General features: G+C 39.6%; 1 protein-coding gene across 6 annotated transcripts in view; it reads left to right on the plus strand.

Annotated features, from left to right (window-relative positions):
- Positions 1–18,357, plus strand: part of Atp2c1 (ATPase secretory pathway Ca2+ transporting 1) — a 130,750-nt gene that overhangs the window by 19,691 nt on the left and 92,702 nt on the right. For 2 of the 6 annotated variants that reach the window (XM_074059119.1, XM_020154410.2), the window contains exons 1-2: positions 2,740–2,891; positions 3,324–3,391. The exons of 1 other annotated variant lie outside the window; for it this stretch is intronic. Coding sequence is in view for 2 of the 5 variants with exons in the window: in XM_020154410.2 (XP_020009999.1) it covers positions 3,386–3,391 (6 nt within the window). In the remaining 3 variants the exon portion in view is untranslated. Of the gene's footprint in view, positions 1–2,739; positions 2,892–3,202; positions 3,392–18,357 lie in introns of those variants that run through there. 3 more of the 6 variants (XM_074059118.1, XM_020154403.2, XM_074059120.1) reach the window with 2 other exon arrangements.

The following is an 18,357-nucleotide window of genomic DNA, read 5'->3' on the forward strand; positions in this document are numbered from 1 at the left end:
ACTAACCACTTTTTTTTTTGTGGTGCTGGACCTCAAACCAAGGGCTTCCTAATACTAAGCAAGTGCTCTACCACTGAGTTATATCCCAGGCTCTGTAACCACTTTTTGCATCAGATGCATTTGATTTTATAAGTTAAATATTCAGAACAAAAGGAGTAAAACCAAGACTGTAGAGCATTATTTTCTAAGTGAAAACTCAGACATATTTCATTGCCATCCATCTCATTCTAGCTAGTTATCAGTCCAGTTTTTGTTTCTCTGTTATCATAATCATATACTTTTATATTGCTTATAGCTTATCTATCTTCTTTTTAATATCCTTACAATAATCATGAGGGAAAAATCCAGCGTGTATGTATATGTATATATACATATATAATTTAATTTGCAGTGCACCTGTATTAATCCCCTTCCCACAGGATGAGGTGGTGGTGGTGGCTATACAAATTCATGGCAGGTTACCTTGGTCTGAAGATGTTGAGAGAAGAGAGAGGATTTCCAAAGCTTGCGACCCAAGCACTTTCCACTGCTCTGGCTTGTACAGTGTTAATTAATGCTATTTTTACTATACAGAGGAAGTCAAAGTTGTTGAAGTTACGTTGGCTAGCCTGGAGGGAGGGGTGTTCTGGAATATAACAGAAAGTCATTCTGTAGAGGTGTGTTGATGAGGTGCAAGGATTGGCTACATGGTTGAATCAGCTCTCATTTCAGGCTCTTTGCCTCCAAGCCTAGAAATTTGAGGTGACTGACAGTGGATTAACAATGAGGTATACAATAATTCTTCTGGGTAAAGTTGGCCTTACCCAGTTTCTTTTTTGGCTTGGCCAGAGGGACAATGACATTCACAATTTAGGCAACCAAAGAGTAAAATTTTAGTGGAAGGCACTGTACATGCTATAAATATTTGATGTAATTATAGATTGAGTGTTAATACTAGGGCAGGATACAACAGAAAATTCTGAAGTTGCTGTAGATGGCCTAGGGGTAAAGCTCAGTGGTAAAGCACTTGCCTAGCAATAAGGGAGGGCCTTAGTTCCATCCCTAGCAACACACACACACACACACACACACACACACACACATTAGATAATTAAAGCAATTCAATAAACTACCTTTATACAATGAAATTATTCTTTATTTTGTACACCCATATATTGTCAAATAATCTTTATATCATGTAATTTCCTACCTTTGATGCTGTTTTTAGTATCAAGGTTCAGTAAGTATAATAACTATTAACAGTTACATATTAATTATAACACTGATTAAGAGTGGTAGCACATTGTACAAATCATGGGCTTACGCCACTGGGCAGACAAAAACCAGGAAACATGCGAGCCAAAGTGGATCATAGTTAACTCTTAATGGATTAGAAATACACTTGACAATGCACTTTTGAAAAGTGATCCTGTTGAATAAAACTCAACATTTCTTAAAAAAAAAAAAAAAAAAAAAAAGAAAGGAAAACGGTAGAACTAGAAGCTGTCCAGACTAGCTTTATTCACTGGGGACTAGACAGGTAATCCGATTCATTTACATTATGTTGAACGTGTGGTTAGCGAGTGTATTGAGATGTTACAGGACCTGAGATAAGAGGCAAATCTGCAATGGGTGTTCAGTGTTGATGGAGAAAAACACCTTTGGCTTGTAGGAGACTTTTCTTTGGAGCTTGGCTTGGGGTTCTTCAGAGGATGCGCAAGAGCTGACCAGGCAGATGTAGCTCTGCCCTCTACTGGAGATGGGTGCTAGAAGACTTCGGTTAAATGGCTACCTGTGTTTGGCTCTCCAATCCATCAAAAAGCACATACCATGGTCTCTGTGAAGTGCTGAGTGAGAGGTTCACGTGGGGGAAAAGCCACACCTAGTAGCCAACGCTAATGCCAGTTCTCCAGCCTCGATCGCTGGGCGACGGTGTCTGGTGGCCGTTTCAGCCTCTCTCTGGTCCCACTCTCAAATTTTGAAAACGGTCAGGAGTCCTTCCTGGAATCCTGGGCCTCAACTTGCCCCTTCATGACCTACGGACACTAGAGCACATCCCTTACCCAGACACAACTTTGGGGGCTCGCCCCACCACGGCCCGCTCTCGCAAGGAAAACCAAGCAGCCGGGACAGGTGTCCCGACCCCTGACTGGTACACTGGCGTCTGTCCCCGCTTGCCCTTCCCTGGACACCCCTCCGCATCGCCGGCCGAGATTGTGACGGCGGCCCGACGGGAGGTGCTTCCCCCGTTGACTTTGTAGCGAGCGCTCAAACGCCTGTGGGATAGCGGCCATGATGGTGCCGGTCCCTCGGGCTTGGCTCCCCCGGCCGCCTGCCGGGAAAGCGTGGCAGGCGCGGGGGACGGGCGTTCCTCCGACCCTCGCGCCCAGGGGCTGTGTAAAAACCGACAGACTCTGTTTCGGGGGAGGGGGTGGGGTGTCAGCGAGGAGCCCTCCGATACAGCAAAGCCGGGACGGAGGTGGCGGGGGTGGGGAGTCAGGCCACCAACCCGACACGAGTCCTCCAGCCGCAAAACTCCGGGCCTCGCGCAGCGTTCACTCTGTGCACAGCCACTTCCGCCTTGCCGCGCGTGAGTGGGACTGCGCCTGCGCGCGCCTCACGCAGCGGAAGTAGTAGCGACAAAGCTCACTCCGCGGCGGGCCGGGGAGTGCGGGGCGCGCCGGGGCGGACAGCGGCGGGGAGGGGCGGAGCGCGGGAGGCGGAGGCGGGAGCAGACCAACGCGGCCGTGCGGAGCCGGCCGGGCCGACGGTGACGGGCCCCCCTCACCTCCTCTCCCTTCCCCTCCCCGCCCGCCCTCTTGCTCGCTCTTCTCACCGCACGAGCAGCCTCGGCGCTTGCGAGCAGCTCCTCTTTGCCCGAGGCGCGCGGGGCGGCCCCGCGAGCCCCGCGAGTGAGTCCTCGCAGCCCGGAGGAGGGGGGAATCTGGGGAATTGGGAGGGCACGGGGTCTCATCTTTTACCCCATGTTCCAGAAACTTCCAGGTCCCGAGGGAAGAGGGCGTCCGAGGGTGGGGTGGGGTGTGTGGGGGGATACCCTGGCTTTAGGGCGCCGCCCCGCCGGCGTGAGTCTGGGGCGTTGGGGGCGGACTTGGGGTGGGGGGGTGGGGGGCGGGAGACTCCTCGGCGGTGGCACGGTCGCGCGGGGGGTCGCCCTCCGCAGCCTCTCTGTCGTCAGCGCCGCTTCTCCTGGTTTCTCTTGCAGATGCTGCTGCTAGGGGTGGTGGCAGCAGCCGTGGGACGTGTGGCCGGGAGCGGGGGTGACAGCCTGGGATTCCGGGGGCTTCTCTTCCTTGTCCTCCTCCTCCTCTCCTCTCTATTCCCAGTGTGGCCGTGACTGACACTAAAGACTTTGTAGCCATCAACCCGAGTGCAGTTTCGATGGAAAATGAAGGTAAAAGGCCCCCCTGGTAGATGGGTTGCTGCGCAGAGTTGAGGGTGTGGTGGTTTGCTTTTAAGTTGCCTTTCTTCTCCCCCCATCCTCCACCTTTTTATTGTGATTTTTTTATTTATTTGGTTCTCTTTGCATGGGAGTGTCTGAGGATTTTTAATTAATTAATTAATTAATTTTGGTGACTGGGCCATTTCGGGGATTAAGGTTCTCTGGGTGACAGCTTGGTTCAGCTTTCCTGGGAAATTCCTGTTTTCTTTAGTTAGGGAATGGAAGGGAAGTTTTCATTTTAGATGGCATCTGTGCATGTTTAAAGAGCTATTTGAAAGGAATCACCCGAAGAAAAGTGGAAATGGGAAGGGATAGATTATCTCTCTGTATATTTGCTTATCAAGCCTTGATATGGTGTGTGACTGGCCTCATTTATAAGGAAGAAAGTGATGTTTTAAAAATTATTTCTAGCTTTGGGGGGAAGAAACACCGCCCCACTCTTGAGTTTAATGAAATATTATTAGGTCATCGCCTTCTTAAAGTTGCGCCCTATTTCAAAGCATTATTTAGGAGGTTGACAGTGGAACCTGTTTGTCCGTGGCATACGCTACATTTGGACACATTAGATTATCACTCACATGCTACTTGATTCTTTTGACCTTATTAAAATAATGCTTCTCTTGCACAGTATTGGTATTTAAAGAAATGATTGAACAATTCTGAATAATGATTTGTTTTTTTTCCTGTGCTTATTCTTGGACTGACTTTTGGCTTGTGTGTGATCAGTTTTTTTTTTTTCCCCCCTTTTTAACTGTGCTGAAAGATGGTGTAAACAAATACTTAACAAATTATGGTTATTCCTCTCATCTTTTGGTTTTAAAAATCTGTGTCTGATACAAAGGAGATGCAGTGCAGGCGCTGGCTGCTTCTAATTTGTTTTTCCATTGTTGAGAATGTAAGCTTGATTGTCTAAGTGCGACTGGTAATTTTAAAATAGATGTTTCTTAAAGATGCAGTTGTCTGTTTTGCTATCTGAGACCTCGGGGATATGTAGGGAATGACTATATTGCCCAGTTTTACTCTGGATGGATAACTGGTGGAAGACATTTTCTGAAATACCAAAGTGTGTAGCTGCAGAAGAGTTTTGCTGTCCAATTGGGTCTAGAGAAATAGCATTTGAAAGCTGTGATGTTTTGGTGGTGTGCAAAATCCCTTTTCTGAGCCTTTTTTCCTGTTGTCTTTTAGTTTATAGATTTAAGAAAGGCAAATCTATTTTTCAGGAGACAGTATTAAATGCATTCATGTAGGTGTTTCTTGGTAGAAACATTTTAAGTAGCATCTAAAACTTAATGTATATTTGTGAGCTTCTTATTTTCAGAGTGTTACCAGATTTAAGAGGGTAGCCTGAAGTAGGAGGATTCTTGGCTGCTGGTTTTTTTGATGTCTTGGAAGAAGAGCATGAGTAATGAAGCTGAAGCTCATTATCTACTGAAGTGGGAAGTGGTTGTGAGATGGAAGTGTGGTTCATGCTTGTGTCTGTATGGCCAAATATGAGTGATATGGCTTCATGAAAAAATGACACAAGACTTAACTACTTGGGGAGCTTTCTGCCACATTATTTTTGATCATCAAGAGGCTATTTTTGGCAATCTCTCAACTATTACAATGTTTCTTTTCCTTTTTAAAATATTTTAAAGATTCTTTTAGAACTTGTAGATAGCCCAGACATTTTCAAAAGCAATTGACTATTTTAAAATACATAGATTGATATTCTTGCCTTTTTATAGCTTTAACCTTCCTTTGACCTGGTGTATTAACAGCTTGGAAGTGTGAAGCAAAAATATATTCACATCTTGCCTTAAGTTACTTAAAGCTGTGTGACTAAGGGAAAATTGCTTCATCTTTTTGAGCCTGTTTCCTCATCTACTAATTGGGATCCATAACATTCATCATAAAGTTGAGAGGAGTAAATGAGAAACCTTATATAAATTTCTTGGGAGAGAGGAAGGATCGAGTTTTAAGAGCCTGGGTTGTCGAGCCAGGCAATTTGCTGGATCTCCACTTACCATTATTCGGCCTTGTGAAAATTATTAAAGCTTTCTGTGCTTCAATTTCTTCATCTATAAAAATAAGAGTAATGATAGAACCCACCTATGAGGTGGTTGTAAGCATTTAGAATAGTATGTAGCACACAGTAAATGTTCAATAAATGTTCACTATAAATGGCTAGCCCACCATTTGATACATACATACTACTATGCCACCTGCCATTAATGTTGTATGACTACTGATTGTTGGCAGGAGGAACAGTAATGGTCAAATGCTCTGGATAAAGTTGTATTACTAAATCATGAGTGAAGTAAGGAATTTTCTGTAGTGTTAATGCTTTAAACATAGAGGAAAAAGTTAGGGTTGTACTAAGAAGCTAGGAGCCAGTGTAGAAAGAGACAGGCAATTTTTCTCTATCCTAAAAATCTGACAGTGCAGTGCTCCTAAGCTTTCTCAGCCTATAAGTTTAATCATCTGTAAATGGGATAATGGCCTTTTGGGTTGGTGTTAGAAATAAATGAAGCTCGACAAATGGTTGACACCCAACTTTCAGGAATGTGTGATTGCTACTGTTGCCCAGAAGCATAGCCAGTCATCTGGTGTGTCTGCAGATAGTTAACCTCTGTAGGTGTGAACAGTGTAGGGTGGATTGTGACTCCAAGAGCATCAGTATGAAGGTTCTTAGGTAGCATGCCATGTCTATAGTGGTCACATTGTAGAAGGAAATGGCCTTTTCCATTTACTTCCCTTCATTTTCTTTGGCATCTAGCTTTTGATTCTTCTGGATTTTTTTCCTGTGGTCTGCTGAAACAGGAAAGCTTTTTCTTTTGTTGTGTTTTCCTGTTTTTTGCCAGCCGGCTGCTGGATGTTTCATGAGTACTTCTGCCAGTCATTAGGAGCATTTGAAGTGTTGATTTCCTGAATTTCAGGACTAGTCTGAAACATTCATTTGTAAGGGTTTTATCCAGATCCTTTGGAAGTCCTTCTGACATACTTAGTACAAGTCTAAACTATTACCATTTAGTAATCTAGAGATACACATGTATATAGCTCTTTTTCTTATTTTCAAAAATTGTCATGTATAAAGAGATGGCTTACTAGAAAAGGTATTTCTAGATGGAGGATTTTGCAAATAAATTTTCCTTCCCATTAGGGGATTTATTCTGGAACAAATTTGGACTTTCTCATTAAAAAAAAATTATAAATTTCATGCACATGAAACTAATACTGCTTAAATGGGTCTCTGACTAGTGGATAAAATGTATTTTCAGGATTTTGGGACATGGTTAATTTAAGATTTTTCTAAAGAGCTGATACATTTACAAAACAATTTCTTTATCTCTTTTGTAGGTATTTGAAATGATTTTGTAGGTATTTGAAATGACAATGTTTGTATTTATATATCACTTTCTTTCCTTTTTTTTTTTTGTTGGTATGGGGTTTAAACTCGGACTTGTGCTCAGGCACTGTACCACTTAGACCGTGCCCTAAGCCCTTTATGTTTTAGTTTGTTTTTCTGATGAGGTCTTGGGCTTTTGCCAGGACTGATGATTCTTCTCCATCTGCTGCAGAGCTGAGATTTAGAGGTGTGAACTGTCAGGCCCGGCTTATTTATTTATACCTTTTTTTTTTTTTTGGTGGTCCTGGGGATTGAACTCAGGGCCTTGCACTTGCTAGGTAGGTACTCTACCACTTGAGCCATTATCAAGCCCATGGGCTTGTTTTTTGAGATAAGGATAAAGCTTCTGGCTATCCTTTATTTGTTTATTTTTTGGGGGAATTGGGGTTTGAATTTCAGCCTTCACACTTGCAAAGCAGGCGCTCTACTGCTTGAATCAATTTTAAATTGTTAGTCACCTAGCAGTGTCTCAAGAAAAGATTGTGTTGGGATGGTTTTCAAGGAACTACAAGGGTAAAGAAAAAGGAAAAGAAACCAGTTAGTGAGGAAATCAAGTCATAAAAAATTTTATATCTTTAAGTATGGGAAGTGTAGTTTATTTTATTTGAATTTTTGTCAGTAAAATGGTATTCTTAATCAGTAACTCTGGAAAAGACTTGAAGGTAAAAGAGGGTTGTGTGTTTTTCAGCATTTTATAAGCTGTAGTAACTTAAGCCATGGGAAAGCTGTTGCAGAGATTATTTGTAAGCAGTAGCCTTGTGACAGTTGAATCCCAAATACTTTGTCTTAATATTTTTATCATTCATTTAATGTCAGCGGAGTTCAACTCTCTTAACCTAAGCATTATGAAACAAAATAGTATCCTAGGGAATACAAAATAGTATCCTTGGGGACCAAGGGTGGTTTTCTTTCAAAATCTTGCTTAAATGTGTTTTACAAGGTTAATATTTTGTTTTAAAAGTGGAAAGAATACCATGGCTCTATGGTAAAGTTAGGTAGGGTGAATTGTAAATTGCACTGTTGTGTATCTTAAAGATGCCTTAAGGATCAGCTCCAGAGGGATCCCTGCATTTACTTTAGTAAAAGACATTGTTTTTTATAATGGTTTCAAATGTCAGTCGTGACGGTTTTCTTCTTCCATATGCACAAGTGTGGATAAAATGCAGTAAAGTAAAAACTGGTTGAGCAAGTTCTCAGGTTAATGCCATAATTTTATACAGGAGAGGATTTCTTTTAAAAAGTTTAGGCTAAATTGATACATTTCCTCTTGAATTTTTATGGCCAAAGTTTGTGTGCATTTTTAAAAATGTGTCTTTTGGCTTTGAGTTGCTATTGACAAAGGAATAAATTTTAGAATTACTCAAATTGTGTTGGATTAGGCTAATTTAAGATAAAGCTGCAATGCATTTAGAAAAAAATTGAAATGTCGTAAGGTTATCATAGGTTAGAGACAATAAGTAGGACAGTAATAATGGGGTCAGAAACATGATCCTTAAGGTTGGTATAACTGGCATCTAAATTTCAGGCCCTGCCTTTTTTTTTGTCCTGTTATGGGTATTAGAGAATATGTGAATTGGAATTATTTAATATACTTGTTGATTATAATTACTTGCTTAAGCAAGGCATTTTGATTTGACATTTGGTCATTTCGAGATATCCTTGTGGAAACTAGTTTTACTTGCTTATTTAAAACAAATAACCTGATAAAATTAGAATGACAGCAGGATACCAACCACTGAATCTATATGCTACTGTGTATTGTCATTTGATGTTTTGCTCTTTACAGGAAAGTTTAGTAGTAATAACTGAAGTGGAACTATTTAGACTGTCATCTACTATATATTTTTGATCATCATTTTTTAAACATGTGAAGTGTAAGTTAAAAGTTTTGATTAAGTTGTGAATTCAGAAATTGGATTTATTTTATGTCTTAATGGTTAATAGGAGTAAAGCATAGGGCTGGGGAGTATCACAGTTGTATTGCCATAGCTTAGCATGTGCAAGGCCCTGGGTTGTATCCTCAGCACTGCAAAAATAAAAAAAGATAAATGCATTTCCTAAGGAGCGTTAGTATACTAAAGTTCTACTATCTGCCTAAAGGCAAGATCAGCTTTAAAACAGGTTTCTGGATTTCCTCTCATCTTAAGTCAGAGCCTTTTAATTTGTAATGCAACTAAATTAGCCTTGTGACACTGTCATTTTATTCATACACGTTACGATATTTATAAAATATCTCCTGTTGTGCAGTTATTCTACTAGATTTTTGTTTGGCCTTTTCAGTGTTTCCCTAACAGAATGTTTGCTTTACCTACCTTAATTTGGGTTTCTACATTGGCAGAGGCAGAAATATTATTTGGGTCAAACTTTCTTTGGGAGGTCATACCTTAACTTGCACTATCTAGTGTCATTGCTACATTTCCTTGAAGCAGGCAAAATCCTTCATGGCATGAGTGCCAGAAATAGCACACAAGTCACTTTGTGATTGCATGCCAACTAATCTCTGCTTTATCTTTTTCTTAATGCTTGTGAGGGCTGCTGTTTACTTGAGAGTTAATATCTGGTTTTTGAAATTTGTCTGTGATTCATTGGGAAATTCTAGCTTCCTTCGCACCCCAGAAAAACATGTGATCTTTGTCAACTTTCTCTCTCTTTCTGCTATGAGTTGACTCTGAGGTCTTGCACATGCTAGGCAAGTTGTCTACAGGAGGAGACATCCACAGCCCTCTGGCTACCTTTTTTTTTTTTTGATCACTCAAGCCTTTTATTGGGCGTAATGTTGCAACACCAGGCAACAGCAAGAGGATATCTCCTGCCTGGGTTACAAAGTTAGCCGAAATGCCTACATATATAGCCAGAAAGGAAGTATGCAAAGGTGTCTGTATCAATCACAGCAGTTCTTCACATGTATGATGATGGCCTGGCTTGTGTTTGCATCGAACATAGGCTGGGCCACCAAGGGAGTACTCCCCCTCTGGCCTGAGTAGAAATGGCTGCCGGGTCATTCAAAGTTCACTAAGATTTGTGATGGCAAAAAAAGCCTACTGAAAGCTTTTTCAGTTGTGGTTTGGTTGCAGGCAGCTGTGGTTGCCATGTAGCTTCCTCAAGGCATTCATGCAGTGTTCAATTGGCCAGTGTTGGCATGGGGGTAGTCTGGGAGGCTGCTTGGCTTCTAGTCTTTCACTTAAGGCAGATAGAGCACCAGGGAAAGATTGAACACCTGTCACTTAAGGAGTCAAATTACTTCAGTCCCCAATGTCCTAGTTTATTTAAATGAAAAAAAGTTATTTAAAGGGGTGCTTACAAATAGAGGCTTATCATTAACATTAACAATGATTTAACAGTGCTCCTGCCCCAGTACCCCAGGAAGAGGTGAGTCCTTCTAATCTGCCTCTGACTTCTTTTAAGGTCTGCCAACCCCCTACCCTAGAAGTTGATAGTTCATTTATATGTAGATGTATATCCTTAATTGTTATGAGGGACCAAGAGAAGTTAGTTTCTTTTGATTTCTTCTGTTAGAAGAAGAATAAGGGGAAGGGGAGATGGAGTTGTATGTGTATGAGAATGTGGAGAATGGAGAGTAGAGAAGGATGAATCAGACATTTAAATTTTATTCTTAGCTAAAACAAGCAGGTCTTGGGCAGTCTCCAGACGAAGAGAATGAAGGGCAAAATTGAGTCAGAAGTGACTTCAAGATGTCAAGCTAGCATAAGTGAGTAGAGGTGCCATTGACAATGTTTGGAGGACTGAGCTGATTTGAAGGCTGGCCAAGGGGGGAATATATGTAGAAGTCTGGCTATTGTAGTGAGTCTTGTAGGCCCCAAAGTGACCACGCGGAGAGGAGTGATCTGGCCAAGAGATTCTTTATTGCTGCGTGGGAGAGGGAGAGAGCTGAGAGAGAGAGAGAGAGAGAGAGAGGAGAGAGAGAAGGGCAGGTGATTAAATACCCCTCAGTGAGAACTGGGCATGATAACCCTCCCTTCCCCTACACCGCCCCTTGGTAGCTCGAAGAAGCCAGAGCGAACACAACGCCCCTCTTCCTTAACAAACAAAAAAGGGAGGAATGTTGGCGATAATGGTGCCGATAGGTTTTGGTTCTTACTGCAAGCTTAGGCTTCTGTTTCCCAGGGTCATGGTCCTGCCTCAAGTCTAGCTTGAATTCTCCTTCTGCCCCAACCTCTAATCAGCATGAACCATAAGATCCTAACCAATCAGATCATGCTGAGTCTCACTGAGGGGTATTTAAGCACCTGCCCTTCTCTTTCTCTCTCTCTTGGCTCTCTCCCTCTCCCACCGGCAATAAAGAATCTCTTGGCCAGATCACTCCTCTCCGCGTGGTCACTCTGGGGCCTACAAGTCTTACAAGTCTTACAAGGTTTTAAATCTAACACCAGTAGAGTTGGAAGACCAGGGTCAAAGTGCAGTCTTGACAGAGACCCTCAAGTTATCTCTTATTCAACAGAGCTTGGCATTTATCTATTATTGATCTAATGAGAATGTTGATTTTTTTTTTTTTTTGATCCTTCTATGCTATGATTCAGTCGTTCTCTCATCTGGGGGTGATTTTGCCCTCTAAGGGGCATTTGGCATTTTGGTTTTTACATCTTCAGGAATGCTACTGGTATCCAGCGGATATAGACCAGGAATGCTGATAAACATTCTGCAGTACACAAGTTAGTACCTCCTGTATCCTTTTTCTCTCAAAGAATTGTTCAGACCCAGTGTCAGTGGTGCCAAGATTGTGAAACACTGTTCCAACCAGAGACAAGATGTTAATTCTTCAAAGCCTTGCTTTCCTTGCTTAGATAAACATGAGAATGCATAGAGTGTGTGCAAGTACCAGGCATGAAAGCAAACGCTGTTTTCTATTACTTTAGTTGATGAATAGATTTAGGGAAATTACTTTTGACCACTGATCTTTTAACTTAAAATTTCAATTCAGCATATTTTTCTGAGATAGGAGTAGGTTGCACTGTAGTAGCTTTTATAATCTTTGTGCTTTTCTCATGGTTTTATTAAGTTGTGATTTTGATTCTGCTTTGTTTGGGATTTTACTATTTCATGATTTAGTTAAGTAGTTGACAAAACTGTTGAAAGCTAGACTAAAGTTATAGCTTCTGGTTATTGAAGTTGAATTCTTAATTTTACTTTTTAGCCTGTAAATACATAAGTATTATCTGCTGCTCTTAAAACTGTTAATGCTTGAAAGTGCTTTTACTATTGTTTGAAATCAAGACTCAAGTGTCTTGTGTTGCTTCTTTTGGAATGTGCCGGACTTCCGAGTCTATAATGCTCTTTTTATTCATTTACAAAATTAGACCCCTCTCAGAGGCAGGAACTCTTCCTCAGACTTACTTACTAGAGACTATATCACACTGCTTTCTTTTGCTTGTCTCATACCTTGTGAATCCTACTGCCAGTTCTTTCACTCATGTTAGGGACAGTACCACATATGTTTTCAATTCTAATACTGTTTCCTTAGAGATTTACTCCAATCTTTAATGTCTGCATACATGCACATAGTTGTGTGGCATTCTCATTTTTAGTGTCACAGGAAATCCTTGGCTGCTATCTCTTCCTTTTGGGAAAAAACATTAATTCATTCTTCCTGTAGTATCTTAGTTTTCTCATCTATAGCATGGGATTATTATAAGTAAAGGTGCTTGGGTTTAGCAAACAATTATACTCTTGCCAGTGAGTCTTTTATTAATTGCAGATGGAATTTAGACATAACATTCTTTCCATTTTTCATATTAAACTGAGATTATTTAAACATACCATCACTTGTTGATTAGAGAAATTAGCTTTTGAGGAAAACTGTTTAAAATGGAAACTAATGTTATATAGAATACATTTAGGTATAGCAAAGAAATTCTTGTTCAGTGTAAACCTATAGGACTCAGGGTTGATATTTTCTGATGACACTCAGTTATATCTGCAGGTAAAGTCCTTTTAAGAGTTTACAGTACCCCCCCCCCCATTGTATCTGGAGCCATGTAGGTCAGCAAGCACACAATGTGAAGGATGCTGCAATAATGACTTTGGTTTTATAAGGCTTTGAGTTGCCATAGCATAGAAAGTTAAGCTCAGCAGTTCATTGTTTTATGAAATGAATGCCGTTGGTCATACAGAAGTACTTGTAGGAGATGTGAACGAATCCAACATTTGTTGCTATGATTGAATAACTGAGCTAGTGGTATAGATATCATGGAAAGTAATAATCTTTAACAGAGGAGGCCTAAAGGAATTTTCTATTTATTTATTTATTTATTTATTTATTTATTTATTTAGACAGGGACTCCCTATGTAGCCCAAGCTGGCTTGGAACTTGCCATCCTCCTGCCTCAGTCTCTTGAAGTGCTAGAATTGCAGGTGTGTATCATCATGCCCAGCCTCAAAGTCTTAGACTTCTTTTGCTTTTTTAACTGTGATATTACTAATAAAATATTTTTTGATAGTTAAAGACTTATAAACAGTAGATAAGACTGGGCACCTGTGGTTTATACCTATAATCCTAGCTACTTGGGAGGCTGAGATTGGAATGATTACAGTTTGAGGTTGGTTGGGGCCAGAAGTTTGCAAGACTCCATCTCAGGCAATAGCTGGGTGTGGTGGTGTATACCTGTTAGCCCAAGAGGCTGAGATCGGAAGGATCACAGTTCCAGGTTAACCCAAGCAAAAAAGTTTGTGAGACCCCCATCTCAGTGGAAAATAGATGGGAGTGGTGGTGTGTGCCTATTATTCTAGTAATGGTAGGAAATTAGAATAGGGTCACGATCTAGGCCAGCCTAAGCAAAAAGTGACACCCTATCTCCAAAATAACCAAAGCAAAAAGGGCTGGAGGTGTGACTGAAAAAAAAAGAAACATGTTTAATGTGGGATAACAAAATTAACAGGTTTGAAAAGTATGTAGATGATATGTCACTCCTTTCCTGATTGTACCAAATTTTTGTCAGGACCTTGAATAATTTATATAAGCATACGTTAGTAGATGAATATTATGCTCACCTTTTAACTCAGTGATCCACAATGCCAGATTCTTTCAGTAATGGCAATATAATTCAAGTGTAAATTTAGTCATAAAAGAAAGGATTTTCTAAAATTGTTTAAACTCTTATAACTTTAGACTTACATAAAAGGTACAGAAAAAAATAGAGTTCCCAGATATCCTTTGCTCAGTTTCACCTAGCCATAACATCTTACATAACCATGGACATTCATATTTATAAAATATCTTTCTTCTGATTCAGGATTCAATTCAGAATCCTACCTTGCATTTAGTTGTCATTGTCTTATTTTCCTTCCATCCATTAGTTTCTCTAGTCTTTTTTCTTTTTTTGTCCTTCATATTTCAGGATCTTGACAGTTTTGAAGAGTACTGGTCAGTCCTTTTTAAAATGTCCCTCCATTTGAGTTTGTTAGATGTTTACTCATATCTTAGGTGATATTAATGAGATTACTTGGTTAAGGTGAGATTACTTGTCTGCCAGGTTTCTCCATTGTAAAGTCATTGTTTCCCTCTTTCTAGCTAGGAATACATGTTAGTTTTAAGATTAATAATTTCCATGTAATACCTGTAGTTGGGAGGTACTTTGAATTTGCAAACATTCTGTGTTTCATCACAGTTTTTCCAGGGTCTTTTTTTTTTTTTTTTTTTTCTATTACTGGGGTTTGAACTCAAGGCCTTAAGCAGCCCTCTTAAGCTGCCACTCCAGCAGCACCTTTTTTTGATGGGTTTTTTCGAGATAGGGTCTCACAACTCTTTGCCTGGGCTGGCTTTGAACCATGATCCTCCTGATCTCTGCCTGCTGAGTAGGTAGGATTATAGGCATGAGCCACCAGAGCCTGGCTTCCAGGCTCATTTTTGCATCTGTCAGTGCTTCTTGCAAGCAGCAGTTATTACTGTGGTGTTTGCTTAATGATGATTTTCTGTTTCCTTCATTCCACTGTATTCATTAATTGTAATTCTGTTCTTAAGGAAGTACTATCCCTTTTCTTCCATTTATTTGTTGTTTAATTATTTACATGGATTTGTGGCTATTTATTTTACTTTATGAGTTAAAAATCTAACATTTTGTTGCTCACATCATTCTAGCTTTTGCTTTTCAAGTTTGCTCTTGTGTCCTTTCTGTCATGCTTTTGTGAGTGCTAATTTACTTTCTGGTACTGTAGAATGTTTTAGGTGTGTCTTGTCTTTTTCTTGCTTGGACCAACCGTGGACTCATTCCTTTGGGGTCATTTTGTTTTAGAATGGTATGTAGAAACCAACATCTAGGTGTCATTGCTTCCATGTCCTCTCATTAGATAGTTAGCAGTACATATATAGTAATGTGCATACATATACATGTTTTTATTTCTTTATTTACCTATGTACATAGATACTTCTGAGTGCAAGGTGACGCTGCTGGTTCTGATCTACTACTGCAGTATTTATTCTCATCTTTTGTCTGTTCAAACCTTTCTCCTTGTTATTTCCAGAGATGAGAAATCTGGCTTTTATTCACAGTAATAGTGACTTACTTGTTCAATCCTTGTGCACACACACACACACATAAAAGAAGTTTCAGAATTGCTAATCCATTCTCCTATGAGAAACACATTTTTAAACTAGAGTACATTTGTCTTTAGCTTTATACTAAACAGGCAAATTCTGTTTTCCAAAGTCCTTCGGACTTTGGTTGGTTTTCTTCCCTGCCTATTTCTGTATGGTTATATTATTCATTTGTAATAAAAATTAGGTTCATTCATTACTGTTAGTATTCTATTATAGGTTCCTCTCGTTCTGTTTGATTTTAATTATTTGTCTTTTTGAAGTAAATGGTGACCATATTCCCCCCTCCATTTATCTGTGGTAAAGAGCTGTTCTTAAGACTGGATTGCTTAACATTAGGTAGAACTGCAGTGGCTTTGCTAATAGCAGCTAAGTTAAGAAAGCATCCAGGCTTTGGCAGTCACTCATTCCCTTGGGCTTGCTTGCTTGGCTCCTTAGTTACAGCTCTGTATTCTGAGTCTTCTACACTTGGAAATTTATATCAACTATAATCCCACAACTGCCAGTTAAATCCCAGCTAAATCTTGTTTGTTCTGGATCATCATTTTAGACCCAGAGTCACCTTTGGTTCATTGTTTATTCTCTTGTTGCTGTGGTAAATCATAATTTATTTTGCAGATTCTATTCTTTACTCTTTTTTTGAAATGTAATTCACATGCCATAAATTCACCGTTTTAAAGTGTGTAATTCAGTGTTTTTTAGTGTATTCACACAATTGTGTATCGATCTAATTCCAGAGCATTTGCATTACCCCAAAAAGAAACCCCATACCCATTAGCATTCACTTCCCATACTCCCCTCTCCCCAGCTCCTAGCAACCACTAATCCACTTTCTGTTTCTGGATTTTCCTATTCTGGGTGGTTCATATAAATGGAATCATATAATATGTGACCTTTTGTGTCTGGCTTCTTTTACTTTAATATGTTTTCAAGGTTTTTCATTGTGGTAGCATGGAATACTTTATTCCTTTTTATGGTTGAATAATACTTTTTTGTATGGATGTACCATGTTTTATTTACTTATTCATCAGTTGATTGACATTAGGTTGTTTCTGTTTTGGGGCAGTTACAAATAGTACTGCTGTGACATTCATTTACAGGTTTTTGTGTGAACATATTTTCAGCTCTTGTGTGTGTAGCAATGGAAGGTGCCGAATCATATGGTAATTCCATGTTTAGTTTATTGATGAACTGTGCACCATTTCTTATTCCTTCTGGCAGTGTAGGTACTAGGCCAATTTTTCCACATCCTCTCCAACACTGTGCAGGTTTTTTCTTTTCCTAAACCTGCCATCCTAGGATGTATGAAGTAGTTTTACATTCTAGTTCTGATTTGCATTTCCATAATAACTAGTGATGTCAGGCATCTTTTCATATACTTTTTGGCACATACACTGGTATGTATTTCTGTGCTGATGCCAGTACCACTGATGCTTTGATTATTGTTGCTTTTGTAGTAAATTTAGAAACTGGGAAGTATGAGTTCTCTTTCTTCCTTTTCTCCATGATTGTTTTGTCTGTTCTGGGTCCCTGGTATTTCTGTGAATTTTTGAGTCAGCTTGTTCATTTCTGTAAAAGAGGTGTTGGAATTTTTGTAGGTGTTGCATTGAATTATCCCTTTACAGTATTCTTATGTAGGGAGAAATGTAAGGATATTTTGAGTTTTTGAGTATCACCTTATTCTATGTAACTATCCAAAGAGGCTGAATAAAGCTTAAGTTAGTCTTGTTTTATTTCTCTTCTCTTTGCTCACCTTCACAAAGAATGGCTTAATGCCTCTAATCCCAGCATTTGGGAGTTTGTGGCAGGAGGATCTCAAGTTTGAGGCCAGCCTGGGCCTCAAATAAAATGAAACACAACCAAAAACCAAAATAACAATTTCCCATTCATCCATTTGGCAACAGTTAAAAAGTGTGGTATACCTAGTCCTGACTGGATTGTAGGGCAAACAGAAGTTCCTGATTGTTATTAGAAGTTACTGGACACAATCCTTTTAGAGGTGAATTTAGCAACAGGTATATCAGAGTAACAAATACATTCAACAGTTTCACTTCTAGGAATGTAACGTGTGCAAGGGTGTTTACCTATAGCAACATTTCTAGTAGCATAAGATGGGAATGAATGTAAATGTCTTGATTTTGAGAGCACTAGTTAAAATTTAATGAAATGCTACATATAAGGAAATGCCCTGTGAATCATTAAAAGAATGAGGCAGATTAGTTTGTATGGTGACATTGAAAGAGTGCGAGATGAATTGAGTGAAAAAAGCAAATTGTAGTTATTGTGTGATTCCATTTGTAATTAAAAAAGAAACCAAAAATAGTTACATGTGTACCTGCATAGAAAATGTCTGGCACTATGCAAAGAAACAGTTAACAGTTTAGTTCTGAGCAGTAGGTAGGACTGGGGAGCTCATTAAACTCTTCCTATGACTTGTCTTTTTTTTTTTTTCCCCAATATGTAGGTTTTTATTTAAAAAAAATCATTATAAAGGACTTAGTATAATTAAAATTATACTACCCTTTAGGCATAAGAGATTGTGTTGGTCTCTCCAGAGGTAAATGTGTGTTTTTTTTTTTTTTGGTGATTTGTACTGGTCTACTGGATATAGATTGGAATTAGCATTTGAGTACAAATACTTAATAGCATTTAGAATCTCCTATTTCATTTCTAAGCATTGTAAACATGGGAGAAAAATCTGATTTATCTTTTAGCAGTGATTATGCTAGGGTTTTGTTTTTTGTGGTGCTGGGGATCTAACCCTAGGGCCTCGTGCATGCTAAGCAAGTGCTGTGTACCCCTGAGCCACACTTGAGGTCCTTGTCCTGCTGGTTTTTAATTCATCAAATGAGGAATATTTAAGGGCTGGTCTGCATGTGAGCCTGATTGTGCCATTGATATTTGGGTTCATGCACTCCAGTTTAAGGTTTGGTATAGAAGGTAACAATCTGTTTCCCTTAACAGAATTGACTGATTCATTGC

This window comes from Castor canadensis, chromosome 17 (assembly GCF_047511655.1).
Source record: "Castor canadensis chromosome 17, mCasCan1.hap1v2, whole genome shotgun sequence".
Taxonomy (NCBI): Eukaryota; Metazoa; Chordata; class Mammalia; order Rodentia; family Castoridae; genus Castor; species Castor canadensis.